Consider the following 27,687-nt stretch of genomic DNA (forward strand, 5'->3'; position numbering starts at 1 on the left):
AACTGCGAACTTTGCTCTGCGAACGACGGCGACGATCCAGCGAGCGAGATAAGTCTACGACATTTCTAGACGACGCGGAGCATCGGACGGGAACCATCTGGTGAGCGCGGGCGTTGGATCCGAACGTTTTCAGAATCTCACAGCGGCTTCTCCTCCTGAACGTCGCCCTGAGTAACAGGGAGAAACCCTGGAGCAGGACCCTCCCGCTGACTTACCAGGAAAATCACCGGAGGCGATCCGATCAAGGCCATCGCCGTGGACAGTTTGCGTTTATTCCCGCCGCTGTAGGTCCCGGCCGACTTGTTGGCGTATTTGACCAGCCCCAGCTTCTGGATGCCCCACTCGGCCACCTTTAAATGACAGGAAGCAGGAACCCGTGAAAAAAAACGAGGTGTTTCTACATCATCGGTCTTTATGTGATGGATGATATTCCGGCCCCGAGCTCTGATGTATTTGTGCTCGGCGGTCTTCAAGGACAACGCTTGACAGCTGGCATCTCGCTAAGACCTTAATCAGAGGCTCTCCCGGAGCCGCTCTGTTTCTACGCTATCTTATCAAACGCCAGCCTGCTCGCCACCTCTCGAAGGGCGATTTGAGAGGCACCAATGAAATGCAGGACCCAGGTTCCACTTCCAGGAGATTTCTTGGACATAAATATGGGTATTTCTGGCACCATCATGCAAATACGACTCCGCCGGGGCGAAATTTGGACTAAAACGACCACAGTGAAATTAAGAGCCGTGCTAGCGCATCGTTTTACACAGCAGCTAAGACATCAAAGCGCCGTCAGAGGTTTCTGAGGCCTTCGGCCGCCAACTTCTTCCTCTTTTCATCTCTCTGCCGTGGACGCGCGCACGGCGAGGCGCGCACGGCGAGGCCGCGAGGGGGCCGGACCCACGCTGAATAATGTACAGCCATAACCCACAGCTGCTGCGCCGCTAGCACCAGTCATTTTTCATTATGTATGCCTCCTGCCGCGGAGGTTATCTATCACCTCCACGCACGCCGCAGCTCGCCCCACGTGCACTCCGGCTGCAACCTAGTTTGATGAAAAATAAATAACCAAACAACGCGGACAGGAACCTGCCTCGAAGTGTTAGCATTCTGTCAGGGTAGCCGTCACGGAACTACTGACACGATAGGTAGAAGTCAGAGCGTGCAAACTTCACGCTAGCTAGCCAAGATAACCTAAAACACAGGTGCGAATAAAATAGCGTTACCATGGTGACCTCGTTCTCCGGAACCCCCCGCAAGCGGGCGTAAAATTCCAGATGTTCTTGTCCGGTTAGCAGCTCATCGACGGCATCAAACTGGGGGCAGTACCCCAGGTTCTGGTGCACGTCCCGCATTTGTGTCCGGATGCTAGAAGAATATGGAGAAAAACGTTGGTCAGATTAATTTTGGTGATTAAAAATGTTAAACCTCACGTCAAGTAAGATCAGTTGTGTGCTGCTGTGCTTCCTGGGTTAGCCTAGCTAGCTAGCTGCGCCTCAAAATGACAATTATCGATAATAAATCAGAAAAATCACTTGGCAAAAGCAAAAATGTATCACGCAGTTTTGGAAACTATTGTGCTAATGAGCGTCGCTGTGATGCCGTGACAGTTTTATAAGCTAATTGAGCTAATTGAGCCACTGCGATTTCCAATCAGATGGCTTCTCTAGAGCTTCTCCTTATTATGAGAGCCAAAAGCTTTTGTTAGCTGTGATTATTAGCACAACGACAGCAGCAACAGCCTGGAGAGGACGCTGAAAATTAGCCGTGTGCTCACATCTGTTTGATTTTTGTTTACCTCAAAGGTCCCTGGGATTTCCCTTTGATCTCTGTTAGCCAGGTTAATGAGCATTAGCGAAGAGCGTCGCGCTGTTAGCTCTCTTTTGTTCAACACCCTGCTTCATTATTGGATGTATAAATGAACACCTATGGCAGGAGCTAACGCTGGCTGCCGCTCTGCATCGTCGTGACAACCACCTGGTTGTTTGTTCCCAAAAATAAGGCGGGAAGCGCGTTCGCCTTCCACTCGCGGAGATTTCCGAGAATTCCTCCAAGGAGACGGGAGAGACCACCAAGTGGAGCAACCGGCAGGATGGAGCTAGCTGAGCGGCGTCCTGGGTGGCTAACGATGATGAGCTGCTGGTGTGACTCACCTGTATCCACTCAGGAAGGCTTCCCCGCTGGAGACGGGGATGTCGCCGGTCAGCATCTTGAAGGTGGTGGTTTTACCGGCGCCGTTGATCCCCAACAGCCCGAAACACTGTGGGACCCAACGGGAGGCGTCAGTGAGTCAGCGAGCAACATGGCTGCACTTCCTGTCGCGTAAGAAGACGCTTATCTGACGGCGGCAGGCTGTTTAAACACGCCGGCGCCAAGGCGACGCTACGGCGGCGCTGGTGTTTAGCAGAAGAAGAACTTGATATTTGGCTGTACACAAACACAACAACCAGTAAATCAACAGCGCGAGCAAATAGCGGGAAAAATGACTCCCGGCGGCGTTCCCGCCACAACCAACGCGCTCCCGGCCAGCTCGGTTCTCCCCGACACCGGCGCTCGCGCGTTTCCTCCGAGGGCATGCGGCAGGAAGTTGCTGCCGCAGAGCGCCGCAGTCACGTGACCCCCCCCCCCCCCCCCTTCATGTTGGGTGTTCGGGCATAAATATTTGATTTCTGTCATTCGATTGATCCCGGCTTGTTTGTGACCTGCGCTTGTGGATGCAGGAGGGGGCTAAGCTGGGTGTAAATAATGCATGGAAATGCGGATCACAGCGATCGGCGGAGCGGCGTGAATGGCAATAGTCCGCTGGCATTTACATTGGGCTTTGAGCAAACAGTCGCAGGCCGGTCGGACGCCGCCGGAAAGCCGACCCGAGTCGGCGAGCTGTCAGCACGCGGGATTATCTTTAAATTGATCTTACAGGAGCGAAGCGCGTGCGTCGGCGTGGACGCATCCGACCCACCGATCCGATGGCGGAGGGCAGGTTTTGGGTTCGAATCCCACTCAAGCGTCACGTGGGGAGGTGCCGGAGACGCTGGACTGCTCCGAGGTCAGCTGGCGGACTGTTCGGAGACTTTTCCCACCTCTGGTGGCCGCTGGGACGGACTCAACCATCGACCCCCCATCCCCCCCCCCCCCCCCGAGTCCCAATTAAGAAGTTCCGGGAGAGCGGAGCAATTGTGGGAAAGTTGGGAGACTGACAACCGGAGCCGAAGTGGAGCCTGTTAGCCTGCGTTGCGCCTCCCTCTCAGCACAGAAACAACCGAAGCGTAACGGTCAGAATTGTTCGGGCTCCGAGGGGAAACTGGATCTGGCACCAGCACCGATCCGACGCCACGAAAGCTTTTTCAGATGTGACCTGTGACCAGGAGATCCGGGAGATCCGGGAGCAGTTAGCGGCTAACCTAAACAGCAACCGCAGTCTGACGGATCTTTAGCCACGTAAGCTTTGTGCATGTTAGCGTGGGTGCATCCATGCTAGCTAGCGCACCAAAATCGCGTGACTAGGGGGATTAGCGTTCTTGTAAAACTCCCTGATCTAGCCGCTAATTAAACGCTTGCGTTTGTTAGCTAAAGCAAAAAAGAGGCGCGGCCTTCTGGCTCACCTCCGCAGCGGGAACGCCCACACACAGCCTGTCCACGGCGGGGGTGCTCTTCCGAGGATACACCTGCAGGGAACAGACAATGACATGAATCAAGCAGCCAGCCAGAGAGGGGGAGGTGTGTGTGTGTGTGTGTGGGGGGGGGGGGGCAGACAGCATGAAAGATAGGTGAGAGGATTACATGTGAAAATATGGAGCGATAGACCAGAGCAGCAGGGGAAGAGCTGAGATGGAGGTAGAGAAAAAGGAGAGGAGAGAGACCCACGCTAATGGGGGAGGGGGGGTTGGGGGGTGGAGGTGAGGGGGGGTTGGGGGGGTGGAGGTGAGGGGGGGTGGAGGTGAGGGGGGGGGGGGGGGGGGGGGTAGCACAATGCCAGCCTAGCTACACACTTAATTACACTTTTTGTCTCCACATCAACGAACCTCCAACGTGATAGCATAGCATAGCATAGCATATTAGCACCGGGAGCCCGATGGCTGATTTTCTGAGTGTTTCACACAAGTTGAAAGTGTTGTGCCGACACGTCCCGACAGCACCGCGGCTCCTGGGGGCCTCGGCGGTGGAAAGGCCCCCCCCGGGGGGGGTTCCAGAATCCCGTCTCTCCGAACGGAGAGGACAACAAAACCTCTCACAGGATTGTGAGCCAGTATCCCGCCAAGATCATGTGGTGACGGTGGAAATGAAAACGCTGCTTGATTTCTCCCTCCATCTCACTGGAAGCCCCCCCCCGCCCCCCCCACCGACCACATTTGAATTTTCATCATCTGAAAGCCACACCGGAGGAGGTAAAGACGCCGGCTTAAAACACACACGGATTTGCTAGATGGAGGAAAATAATGACGGGAAGGTAAAGCGTATGAAGGCCGCCGCCGCGGCGCTAATCAGGGACGCTGCCGCGCTTCCTGCAGCGACGTGGATTTTAAATGCAACGAATCCCTGAAGGAACGTGTGACAGGACAGGAATGAACATTCCAGCTTGGATATTTAAGGAGCTTTAGCAACATTCAGAATGCTAACAGGAAAACGGTACATCAACGTCGAGCCTTTGTGATGCTAACCGCAGGTGACGCCTCAGCTAGACGGTGCTAGGTTTAGCGTGAGCCATGTTTATCGCCACCTCACCAAACTGCCCCTCCCATTCCGTATGAATCTTCGCCCACGGGATGTCATTAAAAAAAAAAAAACACAGGCTTTATTGGGAAGCTAAAGGATTAGCATGTTAACAGAAGGCCGGGCTGATGAGGCAAAACCCATCTGCCAATAGTGCTAACGGCTACTTTACATATGGATAAGGCCGCACACAGAGTTAATTAGCACGTAGCATGCTGATTTGTTGGTTTCATTAGCACAGAGACCGTCGATTAGCATCACGTGCTTGTTATTGTTTGGAGTTGCTTCCTAAATGGGAATATTTGACACCTTTTTCTGTAGCAACCGTCCACAAATATTAGCGCGACAGAAACTTCCTGTCTCCTCGGTGACCGACCTGAAGGTTAACCTGACGGCTCACAGCCGTCAACCATCTCCCATCGACGGCGCCAATATGGCGGCTAAGCGGGGGCTAACCGGAGGGAGCGCACAGCCCTTTCGGATCAGGATGAAAGGCGAAGGGGAGGAGCGGGACCGTGACACATGACTGATGGCCCGTCGATGGCGTCAGACGCACGCTCAGATTTATGACGGCGCTCCGGCTGCGGCCACCGAGGCACACGGATCAATCTGTTATCCACGCCGCCAGCGGACGGCCCGCAGCTGCCGCGGGGCGCCGCGGGAACCATCCCGACGCTGTTCCCACATCTGGCATCGAGGTCGCGGAGAGGCGCTGGTGACGTTTCCTATCGACAACAATAACGTTAACGTTATCGATGTGCCGCTTTCACCTCGCCAGATGATCCGCCGAAAAAAATAGTCCCTCCTCCACCTGTTCGCCCCGACGACCGAGCGGTAATTACTCCGCGGAGCGCGGCTCACGCCGGCGGCCACGATCATTGAGGGAGAAATTAGCAACAGTGATGCTGGGAAGACTGAAGGAGCGGGACGAGGGGGCCGGATCGCCCAGCTGTCGGCACTGGAGCGGCAAAACAGGCGGCAGCGGCGAAGGTTTCCGCCGCGGCGCCGCCCGCGGCGAGGGAACATCTGCCGGCGGACGGAAGTGTTAATCTGCGCTGCGCCGCGGCACGCTCGGCTTCTCCTGCTGCAAAAGAGGAATGGGCCCGAGCTGGAAACCCTCGGAAGCGCAATCTGGCGCCGGGGGAGAAGCTCCGCCCACTAGAGTCGACGGCAAATATTAGACGAGAGTTTTGGTGTCTGAAGCTCTGCGGTCCGTTCGCTAAAGCTGTGGCTGAACACGAGGCCACAAGAAAAGACCAGCGTTAGCATAGCCGCATTTAGCCCAACCTAAATGTAGCATTTAGCGTTAAACATCATCAGCTTAGCGTTCGCTATCGGAGCTATAATCGATCGGCTTGGCTAAGTGTGGCGGCGTTGAGTCACGTTTCAGGGCAGCAGACGCGCAGAGGTCAATGGTTTGATTCCTGATGAGCAGAGACTTCCAGGCGCCGTGAAGAGGCGGCGGCGGCGGCGGCGGCTTGTCGCTAGCAGCAATCTCGCCTTTCATCAGAGATTAAGCAATCAAGCAATCAGAGCAACACTCGAGGAGACGCCTTAAGTCATTACCTTAGTGAGGTCACAGACCCTCAGAAGGTCGTCCTGGGCCCAGCCCTCGTGCACTCGCCGCCGTTCCCGGGCAACGTCCACGTCCTCGTCCTCCGCCGGTAACGGCGCCACGGAAACGAGCCTGGCGGAAATAAAGTCGCAGTGGCTTGTACTCCAATTAACGGCGACTCACATCCTCGCGGCCGACGCTCGCTGCAATTTTCACAAGCGACAGAGGCCGCCGGCGGCAGTTTCCATGGAAACGCCACTTTTGGAGTCGATAAAACTCCAAAGGTGATCAACAAACGTGAGGCTTGTAGAGCAAATGTTGGCCATCAATTATAAACGAGCACTTTCAGCGTCCTCGGAGGCACTTGAGCTGGTACCTGGGTTTACAGAAGAACCGATACTGGATCAGGATGGTGGCGCCGAACATGACGGCGCCCTGGATCGCCATGGCGCAGAGGTTCTTCCCCACCATGTCCCAGCCGAGGGGGTCCTGGAATCGATCTTCACCTGATAACAACAGACGTATGACAGCGAGCCAAACCGCCACGATTCCAACCCGACCCGCTAAAGTTAGCTTAGCGCTCGACGCGGCGCCTGATTTAACCGCAAACGCGTCTTGTGGCTGGACTCCATCGGCTCCGGAGCGTCTGTGCACGTTCCGCTGACACATCCAGCGCTTTAAAGTGCCTCTTCGCCCCCGGAAATCAAAATGGCCGACTCCTCCGGCGGGCGAGGAAGCCGCCGCGGCCTCTTTTGGCTAACGACGGCCTGAGTAAACCGTTGACGGCGCGGCGCTCCAATCACTGCCAATTCTCCTTCTGTCTGCGACACTCCAGACCTGAGGGGCGCACGTGCACGAGGGGCGCTCGTGCACGAGGAGGGGCGAAAATAAGCCAAAGTGCTTTTCAGTCTCGGGTAAATAGCTCCTCTCCACGCCGGCCCTTCAGGGTGTGATTGCTTTCTGTCGCAAATTATTCCTCAAACTGTTATTTCCTGCTTCATCTCCAGACGGATCCGACTCCTCTTCCTCGCCGGGCGCCTCCCGATGACCCCCTCGTCCTCTCGCTCCCCCCTCCAATTTACGCACGCCTCCTCCTCGCCACCAACACCGAAGAGCTCATTTTCGACCGCTCAACGCTGACTTTTGGGCGAGATCAGCAGGGATTAACCCGCTTTAGGCCCGGATTCGGAATTTCGGCTGTGAACTTTCACCTGCTTGTTCATTGATGACTCACTTCCTCGGAAATTTATCCGCGTTTATCCCACAGTTAGCGTTTCCTTTAGCTCTGAGTTTACTGGTCGACTCCGGAAGAACTGAAGAGAATCGTCCCGAAACGACTTGATCGCCGGCCTTCCCGTGCACGGCGGCGTGTTTCCGGAGTCTCCGTACTCACCAAAGCCGATGAAGAGCGTGGCCATGGCCTGGTTCTTGGCCATGTCGATCAGCCCTCGGCCCAGACAGAAGTGCGGGAAGATCAGCAACACCTGCTTGACGATGTCGTTGGTGTGGGCGACGTTCTGGGGAGACACGGCTGAAATGGGAACGTTGTTGGGAAACAGGAAGTCAATCCGTCGGCGGCCCCGCAAAGCAGACAAAACCCCTTAATTAAGCAAAGACGAGCGCCGCGACGGCAGCGCGACGCTGGTCAAAGAGGAACCTTCATGCATTATGCAGCGTTGTCTTCAAAGCTCCGGCATCTGTGGGGGCGGCGCCGCTAAATTCATCATTTCCCACATTTTCAGGGATCCGCGGCCGAGAGCCGATTTGCCGGTGAGCGTGTTTGTGTAACTGCTCGTTAGCCGGTCGTTAGCTTCCCAGCACGAGCTTTAATTGGTGGCGGGTGAAGAGAGTGAAAAGTTGTAAAGCTAGGCTCTTCAAAGCTTAGCTTAGCCGGAACGTGTAGCGTAAAGTATAAAAGAAATGCACGTTTAACTTTAGCTGTCGTTAGCTCGAGCTAAGTGCCCTCGCTGCATCGACACTCCAGGCTTAGAAATTGATAAAACAAAAAGAACTACAAGCTATCGGCACTTAGCAACATGTCCTCCAACCGATATGACTACATACCAATTCAGAGGAATGTTTTCCACATTAGCATTCATGTTGACAAGGGTGCTAATAAAGGTGCGGTGGCTGGCTAGGATACATTTGGGTGTCTGGGTTAGCGAATACGCGTTAGCACATTTTCAGCATGAACAGGAAGCACAGTGGGTGCCCGTCACTAAAAAGGTGGAAAACGACCTTAGCGCCCCCTCACGTGTCACATATAACATTAATTTAGCTACAGAGGTGTTTAGTTCTCATCCTAAAGGTGCCAGGCACCCTCCGGAAGAATGTCGCAACTCTGTAACCAAAGCTAAGCTAAAGTCGACGCGCTTCTGAGAAGCACTTTGCAGATATTTGAGTGAAAATAGAATTGTTTTTGATGTTACAGATGTGAGAAGTTGGTATTCTTTTCACCTGCAAACCATTAGCTATAGCTGACGACAGAGTGAAGCTAGCTGGCTAACTAATGCAACTACCTAACAGCTTAGTTAGAGGTAAACCTCTGCTTTGCTTTATTCTATCCTACAACAAACAACTTGCTGTGTTTGAGATTTAGACGAGAGGCTAATTTTAGCGTTAGCGGTTTATATTCTATACTCAAATCAACAAACGTCGCCGACGACCTTGGCGGGATGCGGCTCCGTCTTTGTAGCGCACCGGAGTAGCTGGAAGGGCCCAATTTGAGATAAATACTCAAAAATAACACATCTCTTCTCCACCCTCCGTGGTCATCAAGGAGATCTAAGAGGCCCTTAGTCGGGCGCGATGGAACGCCGGACAATTTTCCCGCTTACGCTCCCGCTACGCCGCCATAAATCATCCCGGAATGGTTTGTCTGCGTGCGGCTGATCTGACCCACATCGCTCCTCGAGCGTATTCCTGCTGCTTCATTCATACCAAGAGCGGACGCATCACATGACCCAAGGCTGCTTGTTGTCCAGCTACACAATCAACAAGCTAATTTGAGGCTAAATGCTATCGTAGCTGCGTTTCGATGTCGGTCAGAGATTTCAAAAGCAGAGTGGCGGGGTTGGGAATGTCTCCGTGTCCGTGTGCTGGGGGTGTCGGATCACCGCGAGCGTACAACGCTGGAACCCACCGGGGATCCGTCTGGTCCTGGGGGGGGGGCATCTCCGCTCGGTCTGGAGGCAAAACTGGGGCAAAAACTCCGCTTCCTGCCTCGCTTCTTCTCCAGCAGCTGCTAGCTTTGGATTTCTTTAGTCTTAAAAACCGGAGGGACGGCTTTAACGGAGATGAAGTCACGGGGGGAGACGACCGGATTGAGCCGTCACCAGGTTCTCCGCTAACTGGGGCACGTGGGGGCCCCGCTGTATCTGTGCTAGCTGCTCTGTAGCGATAGCCCCCCGGGAGGCAGGACACGGAGAGCCGCAACTGTCGCTGATCGATGTGGAGCCTCCGGGTTTTCTTATCGGACGCAGAATCAAGTCAGATTAGAGAATTATCGCGAGTCCCCGACAAACATTATCACGAGAGAAGACTTCCTGCCGTCTCTCCGCACCGTCGGCTGTCGGCTGCGCTCCATTTCCTCATTTCCACTTTTTATTTTGCGCTAATCAGAGTGTGATTAGCACGAGAAGCTGACCAGTGGCTAATAGCTGCACTCCAGGACCCGCCCGAGGACCCGTCCTGACATCAACGCTGCGTTAGCTTAAATCGGAGGGACGACAAAATGGAAACGAGTTGTTTTCCGCGGAAAGAACACAAATTGATAATAACGAGATCAGCATGCTAACAAGGGAGCCTCGTTAGGGGAGAAGTTGACATCCCGGGCTGTCAAGAGGAAGACGCTTCAGAGGGGACGCGACTGTCCAACAGCATCATGATCCGTCTGATGAGCCCGGGGGGGGTTGAGGGACAAGCAGCAGGTGCCTGGATTAGGAACGCTAACAAATCCAACCGCGGCTAGTTTCTGCTACTCTGTCACGATGAAGCCTCAGTTAAATTAGACGGATTCGGCTAATTGCTAACGTTAGCTCGGTAGGAATTCCTCCATCAACCTGATGGGATGACGTCCAGTTATTTGTTAATCAAACGCAATTTCAACTGGAATTAAAAGTAAACAAAGTGGTTTTGCGCGGCCCCGCCCCCAACGCGGCTCCTCGCCGCCGTCTTTGTCTTTGACTCCCCGGAGACCCGAGCAGCTCGCAGGGAAAACGAACACTTGCTGAAAGATGGATGAGGAAAGTTCTCCACAGACCCAGTTCTCACAGAACCATTAAAGATGAAAGAGAACAGGGAAAATAACTCCTTTGAAGAATCCTTGAGAGGATCAAGGAAATATATTGAAGTCGTAGCAGGTGGGCGCACACGACGCCCACATCTATGATTTATGTCAATTAGCCTCCATCGCTAACGCCTCTAAATATAGCCGTTGCCCTACGCGCGTACTTGTCCGTACATGTGCACAAAGTGTCCAGATGTGTACTGGCTCCGCCCATTTTAACCCATGGGCACCAGATTAGCGTTGAGCCTGGACCAGCTAGGTATCCCACAATGCATTTCACCTTGTTCAGGGACAACAACGATGTTCAGCCCTCCGAGCGTGGACGACAGAAGGTGGCAAGCATGGAGAATCGGGTTTTGTCTTTGATATCGCGGTGCCGGCTTTGATGTTTGTGCCGCGCCACTCACCTCGTCATCGAAGAGCTCCATGACGAAGGTGGCCACGCTGCCGTTGATGCCGATGAAGAGGTTGATGCAGGTCAGGACCACGTAGGCCGTGCTGGGCACACTGAAGACGAAGGACGCCGGGTACATCAAAGGAGTGATGGACCACCTGCAGAGGGGACGCGTCAACCCCTTAAAAAGCTTCCCAATCATAGACATGAAAGCCACTTCCTGTCCCGTCCATCAAAACAGATGATTTAGCTCATAAAAGGGCGACGCCGCTGTTCGCAGGGGAACAAAACATGATTTTTGTCGGCGTTACTGGTTCCAGTGGGTTTTGATTGGCGGCCATCATCATCATCATCTTCATCATAATAACCTGGGAACTTTGGACTGCCAGAGGACGCTGATGTGGATGGAATATTAGCTTAACTGCGGATCCGGAGCAGTTAGTAAAAGTGCGAAAAGATTTTCTCTCCTTAATATCAAACTTGGTGGGGTCAAAGGTCACGGACGGAGCCTCTCTGCCGCTTTCATCCAAACGCCTTGAATTTGAGGACGGTCAGAGGACAGAGCAGGACTAAAGTGGTCCTTGTCCACGGCTACTGAAAGGGAGGCAGGACTGGCGTCCTTCAGCAGCTTCCAGAGCCGGGGGCCTTTGTCCAGCCGTTCCTTTCAAGCGCGTATTTCAGGGCCGATTTCGGAATGTTTGGAGTGAATTCCGAGGGTTCGGGAGGTTCTTACCCATACAGGAGGAGAAGGAGAATCAGAGCGGGCAGGTTGGGAGGTGAAACATAGGCTTTTTGTTGGAAGCAGAGGAAGATGACGATGACGATGAAGCACGGAATGATGTAGTTACACTGAAGAAAAGAAGCAGAAGAGGAGAAAAACACTTTTTATTGACCGAACATGTCGTGCAGGTCCTGAAATAAGCCCCTCCCCCAACCAGAGAACCCCACCGAGAGGAGCAATTTCTCATTTGAAGTACCGTATTTTCGCGACCATGAGGCGCTCTTAAAAGTCTTAAATTTTCTCCAAAATGGAGGTGCTAAACACACACTAGCATGCATGTTTTAAGCTAGCGTACCGGTATGTTTTACCATGGCCGCGCCCCATAATTCGGTGCGCCTCACGGTCGCGACAATACGGTAATACGCAAGACCGCAGAGCAGCAGGGACTTAACGGCTCCGGTGAAATGCATCTTGGGATACCTGCCTACCCCAAGTCCCCACAGGTGTAATAAAATAATTCACAGTCTGGGAAGCTGCCGCTGAGCCGGTTGGATGCTAGCTGGTGATGTTTGGATAATACTCTTAATTACTCTTCCAGTAGCATCCCCAGCTAAGACACAGAGACGGAAACAGGCGGTAAACAGCCAGTCGGGGGGGGGGGGGACGGGGACTCACCATGTCCCAGGTGAAGTTGGCCAACCAGTAGACGGTCGGGTTGACGCCGCTGACAAACTGCAGGTGCTTGGCTTTGCTCACCCGCTCCTGGATGAGGAAGAGGACAAAGCTGGCAGGGATGAAGGACATGGCGAAGATGACGCAGATGGACACCACCACGTCGGTGGAGCTGGCGGCCCTGGGACCCAGAAGAGAGAGACGGAGCTTGGCGTTCGGCGAGACACAAAAGAGACGCACCGGAGGATGACATCACCACCGCCGGGGCGACCGGCGCTCCCATCAGACGACACGCACCAGCGCACGAGCACGTCGGGCTCCATCAGAGGACGGCTGGAGCCGCGCGATGCTAACATCCGATACGACAGCTAGCTGAGGGAACCTGGGGTTGTTGTGACCTGACGACCTTCATTCGTGTCATAATCCTTTATCAAACTCTTCTGCGCGCCATTAGCGTCCGTTAAAAACCGTTGAGCGTTCTCTTAACCCTCGCCGCCGTCCTCGCCCCCGGCCCGCGATAATCCCTCACACGGCTTCCTGTCGGGCAATTAGCATATTAAAGAATCCACCCCATGTGGGGACACTTGTGTATTTATCATCACCGGCCGGATGCAATTAGGACCCTAAATGAAACACTTGCACGCCGGCGGTGGCGGCAAACATTTCAGCAGGTTTCAACGGGTGGATGGTGGCGGGGGAGGGGCGACGCTACGAGTGAGCTAACCCTGAATGCTGGCTAATTGCTGTGAGGAAGAGGACAAGCCATCTGCTAATTAGCCAATAATGGAAGAGCAGCTGGGACCACGTGTCACATGATGTACGGCTCCGGGGCTGCTGGGAACGGCCGTCGCCGCCTCGAGAGCGGCGGCTAAAAGCTACACGATAATGGCAGACCTGACACGTCCAAGTCTGTGTTTGTGTTTGTCTCGTCCTCCAGATAATTCAGAGGACAGTTTCAGCAGAAAGCCGCAATCTCCCAGGATGAAAGCGCCTCTGAAACGACGCAGCAGATTCCATCGGAACGCCGCCCAGAAGGAAAAGGGGAGCCGCACATCGGCATTCAAATCAAACCGCGGACCTTCACAGCGCCGCTGGCATCCCTTTCAAACAGACCCTAAATGGGACAGTACGGGACAATTTTCAGTGTCCACAGCCTGTCGGAGCCGGTGATGAATTACTAACGTTAGCTCGGTACGAACAATTGTCCCACGCCGAGACGAGGGCCATAAATTCATGTTCAAAGCTGATATTTCTGTACAGTTGAAATTGTTTTTACAGCGCCGGGAGACACGCTTCATCCCGATAACATTTTTAAGGCTCTTCGTAAAACAGTGATACTTGAACAGCTGACGGGGAAATTATAGCCGCCGCCGCCGCCGCCGCCACCGCTCTGACGGCTGTTGCGTGAGCAGGAGGTACAATTTTGGGGTAAACCAAGCTAACAAATTGCTCCACGATTAAATGCTTTAATCTCCTTCAGATGAGCCATGATCACACTGATTAGCATTAGCTCATTGTCATTTCATCTGCTATATGGAGCCTCACATTTCAGGTTCTTACCTCAGTTTTTACGACTTTAAAACTTGATTGATGAACATTTGGGTCGTGGTTCGGGGCCCAAATGTTGCAACTCCATTTGTCACATACACACAAAAGCCGCGACGCGTTCAGGCCAATCTGTAAAGCACAGTTGCTAAAATATGTCTGGAAAGGTTGTCAGTCATCCAGGTCGCGGTAGTCGGCGGTTGCTAAGATGCAGCGAGCAGAATGACAGTTGATAAAATGTTCCACGCCGTGAATCCAACGGTTCGCTCAGAACGGCGTAATTACCCGAAAGTTTGGTGCGGCGTGCAGCGGCCGTCCGACATGGCGGCTAATTTGATGTATTACAGCCACACTCCATTAAAGTCACCCCAGAAACTCAAAAACATTGATGGATAAACCCCCCAATCCTCAACGTAACAGGTCACAGAGTGAAGCTGAGCAAACACAGGCAGCGGTTTGATCCATATGCTACAGCTTTAGCATGTCGTTAATCTCCCGCTCTCGTGGGGAGCTAATGTTCAGATGAAGCACAAAGAGGAACAAGATATTCATCCTCATAGCCGACTGCTATTAGCGACTCTCAATCCCCTCATCCATCTATAAATCACATTATCCTGTTTGTTTGGTTGTTGTTTAGCCGGGTTCTCCGGCACGCTAACTCACATGGCGGCGTTCGAGAGCTGCTCTTTGGTGAGGTTTAGCGGGTGGTTGGACACGGAGATGCCGTAGCGCCGGGCTTCCTCCGGGGTCGACAGGTTTCCCCTCAGAATGGCGTTGTTGGCCACGCTGAGGAAGGACACCACGCTGTGCCAGGCCTGGTTGTAGAACCACACCTGCCGGGGTAGAGGTGAGCGTTAGCAACGAGGCTGCAGGCGTCTCCTAGCAACTGCTGTCTGATGCCTCCGTGGTTGAGGACCAATAAGAGGAGCGTGCTGCAACAGGCACGGAAAGAAGACATTTGGACAGACACGGAGGGGGGGACCACGGAACGCGTGTTAGCCTTGATGCTAGCGTATGAATTCAGATGGTCTTTGATTTTCACTCATATCGTCGTATTGGTTTTGCACCTTTACCCACAATGCACTGGTGTGCTCGACGTCATACCGGTGGTCTGTTGACTGGGTTCACCCAGCAGGAAACGACCCGTTCTGCAAAGGTTCCGAGTTGTCAGGTTAGCAAAGCCAAGCTAGCTTAGCCGAGCCCGTTCCCAACACATTTCATTCACAGTCCAGGGGTGGGAAGAACCATATGAATGTGGAGGTGGACCATCAGAACTCCTGCCCAGCCCACCTGGCTCTGGAGCTAACGCTAGCTTTGTTGTTTGCTTTGTTGCTAATTGTAACCTTCCCAGCCTGGGCTATTTTGATAGTTGCTAATATTGTCAAAGATGTGACCCTTTTATTCCTCATCGAGCTCTCAGCTTCTTCTCTGTGACACCGCGACGCTTCTCCAGAACCACAAATGAGGCCGCTCACATCCAGGAATACAGAATTTTCCGAGAGAACTTCCTCTTTTAACAAAAAGCAACAGAACTGTCAGCCGTGTCTTTTCTTCTTTAAATTTTAAGAAGATAAAGGCCCGCGCTGGCTGCCAGATCCTGATATAGCCTAGCCTAGCATGCCAGCTGCAGAAAGTTAATGGAAAACATTTTGACGCGCTTTCATTTCAGTGCGAGTGATTCCGCGGGTCTGCGGCTGCCGGGGTGTCGAGGAAGGAAAAACGAGCCGATGAAAGGAAGTCGGGGTGCGAGAGGAAACCCCGCTGGTCGCGCGGCGCTAATTAAGAGTGTGTGCACGAGAGTGTCAGCCCAATAGAAGGGCGCGTCACAGAGGACGACACGGAGGAGCCGGAGAGAGAAAAATTCCGATTTTTGCGGCTCCTTTTGTTCTCCGAGATGCACGGACAGACTTGAGATTTTCCACGTTTGGCTTCCTTCCTTGCGAGAGGTCAGCGGCTTCAACGTTGTTTGATGCGTTTAGGATAAGAGGAAATAAAGTGCCGGGGGGGGGGTTAAATGCTGGATCCCAGCGTGAGGTGCCGGAGAAACAGATTTGTATGAAATATTGATCACAATCGACAATCATTTCCTGTCTGAAAAGCCGGATCTCACCTGAGCAATTAGTTCGGAAAATGAAGAAATGTTTGTTGGATTTCCCGTCACAAGGCCCGGAAGTATTAAGGAATCATTCCCTCTGTGATGTAACACTGCGACTGCACCAGGAAGGATCCGACGCTGATTAGCCGGAAGGGTTAGCGCAAGCTACTGCAGTCGGACGGCCTTCTGTCGATACGCGGATTCTGGGACGGCAGCAGTCTGGTGGTCATGACCGGCTCTAATCAGAGGCTGTGTGAGCAGGTCGGAACGCCAAGAAAACCTGGTGGCTAATGCTCTGCTGCTAGCTTTCCTCCCGAAGCTCTGTGCTAAATTAGCTTAATTATGGACGAGGTGACACTTGCTGGCAGAGTTATAAGGACCACTCCAGGCTCGTTCGAACGGGGCCGTTATCCCGCACCGGAACCTGGATTTGGCCACCAGACATGAGAGAAAATCCCTGAAGTGATCAGGTGTGAAGCTTCCTCGTCACAGGAGCAGAGCGATAGAATCACAACGCTTGATGTCAACTTTATTTCCCCCTCAGAGACGGTTGGAGATGATCAATGGCGCACCTTCACATTGTTCCGGGTTCCCATCCTCTTCAGCAGCGTCTCGGCGCTCTGGAAGATCCGATCGGTCCCGTTACCCTAACGAAGGTGAAGAAAACAGGAGAGTTGGAGGCTTAATTGGATACACTTGGAAAACCACTGTTTCCTCTTTGAAATGCAAAACACCCGGCAGAGGGAGACGAGATCGTCTCGCTGTGCGGAGCCACTTATTTCCCTCAGACTCCGAGGGGGGAAAAAAAAAAGTCTCCCGCTGTTCCGGCAACTTTCTTTTCTGAGATTTGTGCTTAATAAAATAGTGGGAGATAATCCGAACGTACGCAGAGCAGCGGAGGAGACTCAGGAGCAGCACAAATATTATCCGAGGCATCGATCCGCTAAACTCCGAGTTGTTCCTTCAGTCTCTGTCACATGGGGGAAGATTCCATCCGGGAATCTGCTCTATTCCGTCCGGAATGAGCCACTTCCGAAGTGTCGCGTTGGTACCCAGCTCGGGCAGAGGAGCAGCGAGCACATTACACCTGTGATATAAATGCAAATGGACCCCCTGGTGGACCCAGCCTCCATCAGCGGGCCCAGGCGGGGGGGTGGGGGCGGGGGGCGTGGGGGGGGAGGGGTGACAAGCGAGGACACGGGCGCGGGGGGTTGGAAATAAGAGGAGAGAAATGAGGAAAGACATCCCAAAAATGCAGGAGCCTGCCCAGGTGTTGCTGTGTGTGTGTGTGTGGGGGGGGGGAGCAAACCTACCCGTGTGGCATGACTAAACACACCACTTCAGACTGCAGCATGAGCCCTTCACCTCCTTCCGCCAGATTAGTGGGGGTGTGGACGGGGTGTGTGTGTGTGTGTGTGTGTGTGTGTGTGGGGGGGGGGGGGGGGGGCAGCGCTACCATGCTGACGAGAGTATTTGCGTTAAATAACCTCCTCCGTTCCGAGTCATTACCTCCTCAGACACCAGGCAGAGAACAAGACTCCTGCTCTTATCTGTCCTGCCTGTTCCAGAAGAGCAGCTCAGCCCCGGCGACCCCCCCCCCCCACACACACACACACACATCCCCCCCCCCCCCTCAGTCTGGGTTGCGTCATGCCAGCAGGGACAGGCGGTGCCAATAGGTGGCCTTCCTGAGGATTAGCCGCGGCTGTAATGAGACGGGGAAGTGGGTCTAATCCTAGACGAGTCTCCTCCCTGCTCAAGGACGATGACAAGGCTGCTTGGACGGCAGGCCTGCAGGTGGCACCGCTAACGGCGCCGCTAGCGACGCGGCAACAACGGCGCTCCAGTGTGCCTCCGCGTCTCCGGCTGATATTCCGCCCGCTGGTACAGTCCGCCAGCCAAACGGCTCCTTTAGTGAAGGCACAGGCCTTGTTTTCCTGCTCGGAATACCGGGATGTAGAGACACTACCTCGACCCCGGCTGCCGTTTGTCTCCCCTAGATGTGCTCCGGAATATTTCGGTTTGCATGTCAGCTAGCATGTCCGGAACCATCTAGCGACACAGGAGGCGCTAGATAAAACACGCGGAACACTATCGACCCACTCCGGATGTTCGGAGCGATCCTCAAGGACCGAGGAAGACGGTATTCCGCCGCTCTCGCCGTATGGTAACCGCGGTGACGGCTGTTCTAAGGTCACATGCTCTAAGGTCACCTTTCCCGACACGTAGGAGACGGTTCCCGACTTCCCTCTTGTTGCACATCACAAACGGCAGCCGAGCCGGAGGAAGACATTTCCGGACATTTCCCAAGGACAGCGTAGCACTTTAATAACGAGGAAAGCGGAGCTGGGACGCTAATGCCCGGCCATTAGGGTTACATCATCGCTGCCACACGAATTAAAGTCACATTAGCATCCCGATCCAGGAGATGGAGGAGAGAGTCCAGGCGTCAGCGAGAGCGGAGACGCCTGAGGAGGAGGGGAGGGGGGGCGGTGAGGCCGTCTCCAAGTATAGGAATTTAAAATGTTAATGAGGGACGGCGTCCTGGCGAGAGGGACGCACAGAGGGAGAGATCGAGTTCCGATGAGGTTCACAGCAGGAGGAAAAGTGTGTGACTGTACATATTTATCTGCCAGGCGAGGGGAAAATCTGGGATTGGAAAGGTCGAGCGGGAACGCTGGTGTGGATCCCATGATTTATTCAGAAGCCGGCACGTGTGGCAACCGCTCGTTACCATGGACACCCAGAAAAACCGGTTCCGATAAGTCTCCTTTTCTTGCTTTCATCCCTTCAGAAGCCGGCGGATTCCTGAACTCCCGATGTTCCCGCCCAGACAACGCCCGACGGACAAACGGAAAATCGTTTTTCCATCACCCGACGACGACGACGGAGCCCCAGAAAAATCCGCTGGATAAACCTGACGGATCATGAGGTTCCTCCTGTTCATGGAACGCAGAACCAGTTCATACGTACCAGAAACGAACCCAGCAGGTTTCTCAGGTCTCCGATCACAGCCTTGATCTCCTCCTCCGTCAGGAGGACCTGGGAATTGACCCCGCCCACGGAGATCCCTCCATACCTTCGAGGGGGAGCAGCAAAGGTTCGGGTACAGAATAAGTCCAGAACAGCCTGGAAACAAGGCTCAGGAGATCCACATTTCTACTGGTTCTACCAAAGAGGCGGTACCTGGTTCTACCCAAGTCCTTGTAGGTCTTGACCAGGAAATCTGTCACGTTGCGCCCGGTTAGATCCAGCAAGGTGTCTGTGGTGTTCTGGGTGCGCTGCGGGAAACAGGAAAAATCATCTTTAAACCTCGGCGGCCGGCAGGGCCTCCGGACTCGGGGGTAGGGTCAAAGGTCGTTCTGTAACGGCTGGAGGAGCAGCGACCACAGAACCTCATTCAGCCGATGCAACATCAACATGATTTAGGAGCGTTGGCAGGTGCCGGCGTTCACGGGACGGCGGAGCAGCGTTCCCCCGACCCCGCTAATAATAGCCCATTAAGCTAGCACGCTCGCGCCTCAAACTCAGAGCTCGGCGAAGCTGCCGAAGCCGTGTCTGGTGTCAAAGGACCCTAATTAGACACTCTTCTGAGGATAAAAGGCCACATTCAAATCCCCAATTAAGAGAGGGCGCAACCCGCCGCAGACTGATACTTCCCAGCATTCAGCGGGGCTGACATCACGCTGGTCCCTCCCCGCCTGTTTCGAGAGGTAGCGCTGCGCTAATTATCGGAGCGATCCTGATTGCGGCCCAATTTCGCTAATGTGCCCCGTGGTTATGCTAGTTATCTCCTCCTCTGTACAATTTGCCTGATATGGGAGCTTTTGGTAAACACGCTGTGAGGTTTAATTGGTTGTTACTGTATGTCGGCTGCGTTTGTGCCTGCAATTAATTAGACGTCACTTCAAGTGCAGAATAAAGGACGAGGTCCAAACCCGCCCGAACAATATAGCAGGGTTTGGGCGTTACCCATCATGCACAGGGGCAAAACCTCGGGACGGGACGGGGGTAACGGAGGACGCATTAGCAAGAGGCTAACAAGCCAGCGCGATGAGGGAGCAGGGTGAGGCGGGGGTAGATGTGGGAGGAGGAAAACCAAACACGGTGGGGGGGGGGGCTGAGGGAGAAGACCCATCTGGATCACGCATCACGGGCACCAGCGGCGCCGCCACCTTGGCTTATCTCTGAGCAAACACGCTTCTCTTCCGAAAAGCCGCGGGAAGTCGGAAACAAACACGGCCGCGAAATAAGAGCGGCAAACGCCCAGTGGGTGCAGTTCTTAATTACTCTGGCCCGCGTCCACGTCCAGCATCACGAGGGGCTGAAATGGAAACGTGGCTCACGTCCGTCGGCTACCTGGGGCCCGCGCGGCGCTCTCATTACCCGGCAGCGGCGTCGCCGCGCTTGGCATTCCGCACAAACCCGCGGCTCTCTCCGACACAGCGGGGTCCTGATAGCAGGGGAAGCAAACAGCGACGAGCGAAATGTAAACTAAGGAGCAATCAAGTCTGTTGGGAGAGCTGGCGTAGCGTCACGGTAACGGCCGATATTCATCTTCCACGGAATATCCAGGCTTCCTCGAGTGCCAGCCATGGACGCGGGTGTCCGCTAGCTAGCTTTAAAATGAACGACTTTCCTTTAAATGAACCCATTAAGTCCTCGCGGACCTGTTGTTTTCCCACAACAGCGGGGAATCGCTAGCATTAGCCCTTCCCTTGTTTGTTGCTGGCCTCCTGCTGGGAGGAGCGGCTCCGGACAGGCGGCGTCGCCCCGGAACGACGCCGGCAGCAACACAAATCAGCAGCCCGGAGGATGGAGGCTGATCTGCCGCCGCTGTCCAAACCTTCCTGACAGTTTGCAGACGCTTCCTGCTAATTCAGCCCTAAATCGCCGCGGCGTTCCTTCGCAAAGGTGTCGCCGAGGCGGGCTCGTGGTTTTCCCGCGGCGTGATCGATGAGGCCGAGGAGATTCATCTGCGAGCAAACTGTAGTTATGCCGTTCCTCCGAGTAATAAAGGCATCAATCGCAATCCGGCGAAGGCGGCGGCTTCATCAATTCCTCCGCACGCACCACGTCCTCTTCATCCACGAAGGTTAAATATCGCCCGCGAATGAGATTCGATACCACTGAACTGATAACGGCCTGACTGTTGCCCGCCATTTCCATGGAAACAATGATTCCATCGCGCCTCCCGCGGAGAAGCGCGCGGCTCCCTCGTCTTTTCTGGAGCTTCTCAAGGGCACGCCGGGAGGACGGGCGGGATAAAGGATAAAAAAGGAAAGTCGTGTGTAGCGGCTCCACGTCGTCATGAGTTATTCATCAGGGCGAAGCTTTCGGGTCAGAGGAAGCGCATTCACTTACGGCCTCGCCGCGCCGAACCGCCTTCTAGCGGCGCTGTTAGCGACCTCTGTTCCGCTGCTGATGGACATGCACTCATGGAAGCCTATCCGTGTTCACCGGCAGGTCATCTTTACGGTACCGCCCGACCACAAGCCCTCTGGGCGCTATTAAACAGTAGCTTTGTGAATAATTGTTAGCTGCGGTCCAACAAACGAGTAAGCTAGAGCACTTTCATTAATCAAGCGTGCTTTTCCCATCGAAGTAGCCTCGCAAAAACTGCTTATCCGTACCGGATCTGGACTGGGAGAAAGCAAGAAGCTGTAAATAAAGGAAGTGATGCAAGTCAGTGCAACAGAGTGCGGCGGAACGGGCCGTTTTAACGAAGCAAACGGGACCGCAGAGAGCTCGTTATTAGCCACAGTTAGCGCGGCCTGATCAAACGGAGGTGTGGTTGGTGAAACAACAAAGGAGGTTGGATTAAAAACCGGGTCGGAGGTCCAAGGAAACCAGGAGTGGATCAACAAACGGGAAGCTCTTGACAGTTCTGCCATCAGCCGCGACCAAATGTCACGGATAAGGAAAAGGTCACCCAAAGGCCGCGCCGCTTGTTCCACTGTCTCCGCAATCATCCTCCGACAGGATACCTGGACGGTCGCCGCGGTGATGTGGCCTTGTCACGGGAGGCGGCGTCCTGGCGGACTCACGCCGGCTCAACACGGCGTTACGGATGTGTGGAGGCTGTGAAATGATCGTCTGAGGGAGGTGGAGGGAGTTGGATGTGGAATAAAAGGCACCCCGACCTTTTCAACGCTTTCATTTCCTGTCCTGACGATTAGATCCCTGCGCCGTCCCTCCACCACGGCGCCGCTCCAGCGTGTTCAAGGAGGAAATGAGACAAAAATGCCACGCCGGCGATCACCCAGCTCGCACGCGTCCTCATAGGACTGTAGCCTAGCATAGCTAGCGTCACTGGATCCAGGGGTGTGGCCTGGCACCGACAGGGGAGGGGCATTTGATCGATTTGAAGGAACCTTTCTTAGAACTCCCTTTCCCTCTTTCCTTTAAAGTCTGAACCATCGCAGGGGAAGAACAGATGATCTTGGCGGATTTAGGCGGCGTTAGCGGCGAGTCGCTCCGATCGAAGCCCCTTCGGAGGCAAACACGCGAGGCGCCGTCTAATAAACCGAGCGCAGCCGCCATCTTCTCCGCCGGCTTAGCTTTCTCATTATCTTTGCAGGAGAGCAATAAAACCAGCAAATGAGGCATTAATTAGAATCCGACTGGTTCAGTCAGCAGAAGGCGGCCGGTCAGGGGGGACCATCGATCCGGACCGGGGCGAGAGCCTCCTGAGGTCAGCCGCCGCGACACCCGCCCTGGTCGCGTATATCGTTAAACGGACTATAAAAGATCGGTATCGATCCCCCACCGATGTGAGGAGAAAGCCTCGAGATCGGAGGAGGAGGAAGAGCTGCCGGCGTGAAGTAAAACATCCCCGGGGGTCAAAGGTCGGAGGAAAGGGGACACACACGAGACGGGGGAGCCCCAGCAGCCGATTCAAGATTTGGGCTGGAATCAACGATTGGTGCGGACCTCCTGGGGGGGGGGAGGCTGATTTCCATTTTGCAGCGCAATGCAAATTCCTTGTTAGTGAGGACATTTACATTTTCAAATCAGAGGGATGCTGACGGCGGCGTTCGGGCAAAGCCAAAAACCTGCATGACAGGCACGTTTTATTGGGGAGTCGTTAGCATTTAGACACAGTAGCTCGCACGCGTGTGTGTGTGTGAGTGTGTGCACGTGTGCTGGGGGTGCCTCTAAAATGACGACTGCATCACTTCCATTCCCACCAGGAGAAGGACGTCCACACAGGTTTTAACGCATCGCTCGCCGCCGGCTGCTAGCGTTATGCTACTGCTTAGCGGGAGGAGGGTTCGGGAACACACCTGAGGCGGCGGGAGGCCTCCTGCTCCGGGTGGACAGTCGGGCAGCATGAGGGAGCGCTCGGGCGTGCTGCACTGGCAGGAAGGGGAGGGGTTAGACATGCTCCAGTTCCCGTTGAGGAAGATGTCGGCGATCGACGGATCCACCGGCGGCGTGGCCCATTCAGAACCCCGAGAGGAACAGGGAAAATTCCTGGAAAAAGGAAAGTTTCATCGGTGTTGGGTGCATGAAAAAAAAACACTTTCTCACGTGCACTCACGGTATCGGATCTCCCATCATGCAGCGGGTCCCGAACCCCGGCGAGTTGACCAAGGTGTCCACCACCCGGGACACGTCCACGCCGTCTGCTCCGTCATTGCTGCAAACAGTAGCAGGTTACGACAGGATTTGTAGGGTCACGGTGACTCATGATGGAGTTGGGGGGGGGGGGGGGGGGGGGGGGGGTTGGGGGGGTTGGGGGGCTAATTCAGCGTCTGTGGCGACACGCTGGACCTGAACCCGCAGCATTGATCAGCGGGTAATCATGTGATCTCCCCTCACCTCACAGAAGGTCTGAACATCGGGCCCAAAAGGAGCCGAGCCAGCAGCTGTTCCGGTCGGACGGGCGTGTGGCGCTGGTCCTCACTAACCGCCCTCATGCTATTGGCTGTGTGGTTTAATCAATATCCAATCAATAATAATTGCACAGTCGCTTCATTAAAACGTCAACGCAGACCTGAGGAATTGCATCATACCGCCACAAAGTTCCACACGTTGACGGAGGAGCTCGTTAGATTAGCCGCTCGTTGCTACGTTAGCTACGTTAGCTCTGTTAGCGACGGATGCAACAGCTGAGCGGCAGAAGGGATTTTTTAAGTCAGCGCTGAATCTCGATGGTTCCGACCCGGACAAAGAAAGAGTGCCGCCTTCTGGTGGTGCTGACCTTCAAACCAGGCTAACGGCGCCGTTTCTCTGCGGTGCCGGACTGTAACCCGGACTAACGGGGGTGGGTGGAGCCTCCTAATCCATCTTCCACTTGAAACTCGATTGTATTGTTCCACTTTCACAACTGATTAGGATTTTAGAAGCCGATTTATCTGTGATTTCGCCTCAGCCAGGCGGGAGCTAGCTTGGTCGTTAATCTTCAAGCTATCTCCGCACGGGGAGGCCCGAATCTGATGTGATGGATTTGGGCTGAACGCTGCGCCACAGAGCTGCTCCTGGAGGTTATTTTAGCATCCAGGTCGTAAACCCAGAACCCGTCCGGCAGAGATTCTGTGTTCAGAACCTTTTCATTGCTATGCTAGCGTCGGCCCTTTGTCTCAGTTAAACAATCTCCCCATTCCAATTTCTTTCTCATTACGACGCGCAGGGACTCTGCCCTTTATCCGACGCGTACCGGGGGAGCTAAAACAGCGTTTCATAAAGACCGCCGCCATGGCGCCCCGCCAGCGGTGGCCGCGCTCCAGCCTCGCAATTTGGATTAATGCATCACCCGTGGGCCAAGGTCATCGACGCGACCTTGGCGATCCAGGTGTCTGATTACGGGGCCGCGCGTTCCACAATTAACGGCGGCCGGCTCGGCCCGATGATTAAGGTTAATAAAACTCTCCAACAGTTACGATCGCACACCCGGAAAAGTGCGATATCGGGGATCTGAGGCAGGATTATAGCATTAAAATGCTAAAGCGACACCTGCATTTTATTTCACATTAAACATCTGTGTTTTAGGCATTTAAAACCCCTGAACTTTGAAATTGCATCAATTATGTTGCTCAACCACGCCGAGCGTAAAGGGCTCATTGGCATTTATGATGTCTGTAAAAACCGCAACACTCGTCTGGATGAACTTAAGATGAAGAGGCGCGCTAGTTTTAATTGCGCCGTCGCCGTCGGGCAGGATGTTTAAAAATCACTCGAGAGAAAAGACAATGTTTAATAATTGGCCAGCGGGAAAATGTCAGAGAAACTGGGGTGTTAAAATCCGCCACGTGAGAGCGGATCCCGGAAACGTTCCCAGGAATTTCACTTGGCCGATTCTGTCCGACTAAGTGCCAGTGACACATATCAAATACAGGCGGTACGAATGCTAACGGGGGAAAGTACGTCTTGTCAGTTTGGGTTAAAGTTGTGAAACGGCAGGTGATCCGTCGGGACATTTCTGCACCCGTCAGGAAGTTTTGGGCAGGTCGAACTAGTTGGGAGCAACTATTTCATGGATTGATGACTCCTGCTAACGCTACTATGAAAGTAGCGTTAGCAGGAGTCCCAAATTGGCGCACAAGAGCCCAAAAACTGTTTCTAAAAGTGAGTTCTTGCAGGATGAAAGAAAACATTTGCCAAATTCGTGAGAATACGACCCTCCCTGTCCTACCACACATGGGTGGAACCCCCACGCTGCTCGGACGGGTCAACGGAACGACCAGGACTCGAGTCCTCACCTCGGAAAAGAGACAGGCGCCATTTTCGAAGGTGTCAGACATGTCCAGGTTCTTCTGAGCTCTGGATCATTATAAAGGAGGAAATCTGAGCAAAAACGTGTGATGGAGCAAAGGAACGACTCCCGGAACGTCGTTAGCGGACACCGAAGGCCGATCTGGTGCAGCCAGTGGAACGTCTGGGTCACCCAGCCCACGGTGCCGCTGAGATCGGATCGGAAAGAAAGCAGATTCTGGCTGCGGTTGATTATTTCTTTCTTCAAAGTGAGTTTGTGGCGGGGGGAGAGGACGCTGCAGGTGGCGGCGGCTTCGCGCCGCAGGAACAGAAACAGCTCTGAGATCAGTTTCACGCGTCGGCCCAGACGGGCTGATTGGGATTCAAGTGGCCTTTTGGCGTTGAAAGGGATCATTTTCCTCCGGCTAACGTTGGAGATGGTCGGCGCCGACGTGGAGATGTTATCGGCGGAGACGCTCGTTTCATGTCGCCGCGCACGTCCTCAACAGAGCGGCGACACGCAGCGCTGCGGCCAGATTGACGACCTCGGCGGCGGGCGGAGAGGAACCCGCCGATCCGCCTTTGAAGCCTGATCCTGTTCGTCTCCGCCGCCGCAGCTGCTAACAGCCGTCTAAGCGGGCGGCGGCTGCCTCTGGGCGAGCGTCACAACGGTTTCATCACCGCACTACTGCACGGGGTCAAAATCGCCACGGTAACAGGAAGTAACCGAGCCCTGGTGAGGGTCTCACCTGTAGAAGGTGGTCTGAGGCAGGTCGTACATCCAGGGCTGCAGCTCCAGGCTGGGGAACTCCGAGAACGGTGGGACGATGAGGGAGAAGATGAGAGCGAGGCACACAAAGACGGCAGGTAAGACCACCTGGGGGGGGGCGGAGACGGACGTTAGCCATCAGTCCTTTCGTGACGTCTCCCCCCCTGGGGGAAATGTCAGATACATTCCAATAACCCGGTTGAGACGCATGCTAATGGAGGGAAGATTGAAAGGCGGGAGGGTTTCATCATCACCCCCCCGGCGTCCCGGCGCTGTCGTTACGACCGATGCGATCAACAATAACGCGCTACCGCGGCAACAGCGCTCCCCCATTAATACGCCCCCCCACCAGCGTGTTTGGCCTCCCCTGCACGCTTCATGGGTTTGATTAAACACTTCCTGGACGCCCAGATGTAATTACTGGCTCCTCTTCTCCCGCGACGTCGCTTCTTTGGGAGGAAACAGGCGGCGGCGGCGGCGGCGGTTTTATCCACGCGTCCCTCCTGTCGTCGCGTAATTCTCTTTTCATCTCATTGTGAGAGCAGACAAAAAGGTCAGCGGGGGGGGGGGAAAGAGCAAAACATCTTTAATGTTTAATCATTCTTAGCCGGGCCCACTCGCGCTTCGCCCCCCCACGCGCTCGCGTGATTAATTGCGGGCCGCGCAATTTGCCGGCCCGACTCAAGATGCTACAATCGGAAAGCACGAATTTATGGAGCTTGAAAGGGAGATAAAGAGAAACTTAAATGGCAGATGGTGAAAAGGGAGGACGGATTCTTCCTCTCCTCTCTGTCTCTCGGTTGCAGGTGACAGCTAGCGCTCCCGGGAACGCCGCGCGGCGTTCACCCTCCCGTTAGCAGGATCGGAAAATAGTTCGGAAACGAACGCCAAAACACGGTGAAAGCGCGTTTGGGATCCGGGCGAAGCCAGACGGCGACGCGGCGTTGTTTTTTTTTTACGTCTGGAGGATCAAAACAGCGATCCGGGCCAATCATCCGACCCCCGGTGTTCCTAGGCGGGGGTGGGATCAGAACCCGTCCACGCGTCCGCCGCAGCACGTCCAATTACTGCCTCCCTGCGCCGCCGCCGAACTCCAGCTCCCGTTAATCACCGCTTTTGTCTCTCGTGCCATAATCTCTCGTAAACTCCCCGAACTGCCTGTAGTCCCGGAGATTACCTCACCGCACAGGCGTGGGGGGGGGGGGGGGGTTAGACAATGTGCAGCCTTGTCCTGACACGCTGGTGCTG

General features: G+C 54.4%; 1 protein-coding gene across 6 annotated transcripts in view; it reads right to left on the minus strand.

Annotated features, from left to right (window-relative positions):
• The window catches only part of LOC105419460 (ATP-binding cassette sub-family A member 1), an 88,696-nt gene that overhangs the window by 11,355 nt on the left and 49,654 nt on the right, over nt 1-27,687 (minus strand). For all 6 annotated transcript variants that reach the window (XM_029839925.1, XM_029839923.1, XM_029839924.1 and 3 more), the window contains 17 exons: nt 26,420-26,547; nt 23,518-23,616; nt 23,261-23,450; nt 19,161-19,255; nt 18,948-19,053; nt 16,547-16,621; nt 14,543-14,712; nt 12,338-12,515; nt 11,675-11,790; nt 10,955-11,099; nt 7,653-7,776; nt 6,636-6,765; nt 6,271-6,391; nt 3,597-3,659; nt 2,148-2,254; nt 1,221-1,362; nt 216-350 (listed from right to left, as the gene is read on the minus strand). In XM_029839925.1, coding sequence (XP_029695785.1) covers nt 216-350; nt 1,221-1,362; nt 2,148-2,254; nt 3,597-3,659; nt 6,271-6,391; nt 6,636-6,765; nt 7,653-7,776; nt 10,955-11,099; nt 11,675-11,790; nt 12,338-12,515; nt 14,543-14,712; nt 16,547-16,621; nt 18,948-19,053; nt 19,161-19,255; nt 23,261-23,450; nt 23,518-23,616; nt 26,420-26,547 — 2,124 coding nt within the window. The remainder of the gene's footprint in view (nt 1-215; nt 351-1,220; nt 1,363-2,147; nt 2,255-3,596; nt 3,660-6,270; nt 6,392-6,635; nt 6,766-7,652; nt 7,777-10,954; nt 11,100-11,674; nt 11,791-12,337; nt 12,516-14,542; nt 14,713-16,546; nt 16,622-18,947; nt 19,054-19,160; nt 19,256-23,260; nt 23,451-23,517; nt 23,617-26,419; nt 26,548-27,687) is intronic.

This window comes from Takifugu rubripes, chromosome 8, assembly GCF_901000725.2.
Source record: "Takifugu rubripes chromosome 8, fTakRub1.2, whole genome shotgun sequence".
Classification (NCBI taxonomy): domain Eukaryota; kingdom Metazoa; phylum Chordata; class Actinopteri; order Tetraodontiformes; family Tetraodontidae; genus Takifugu; species Takifugu rubripes.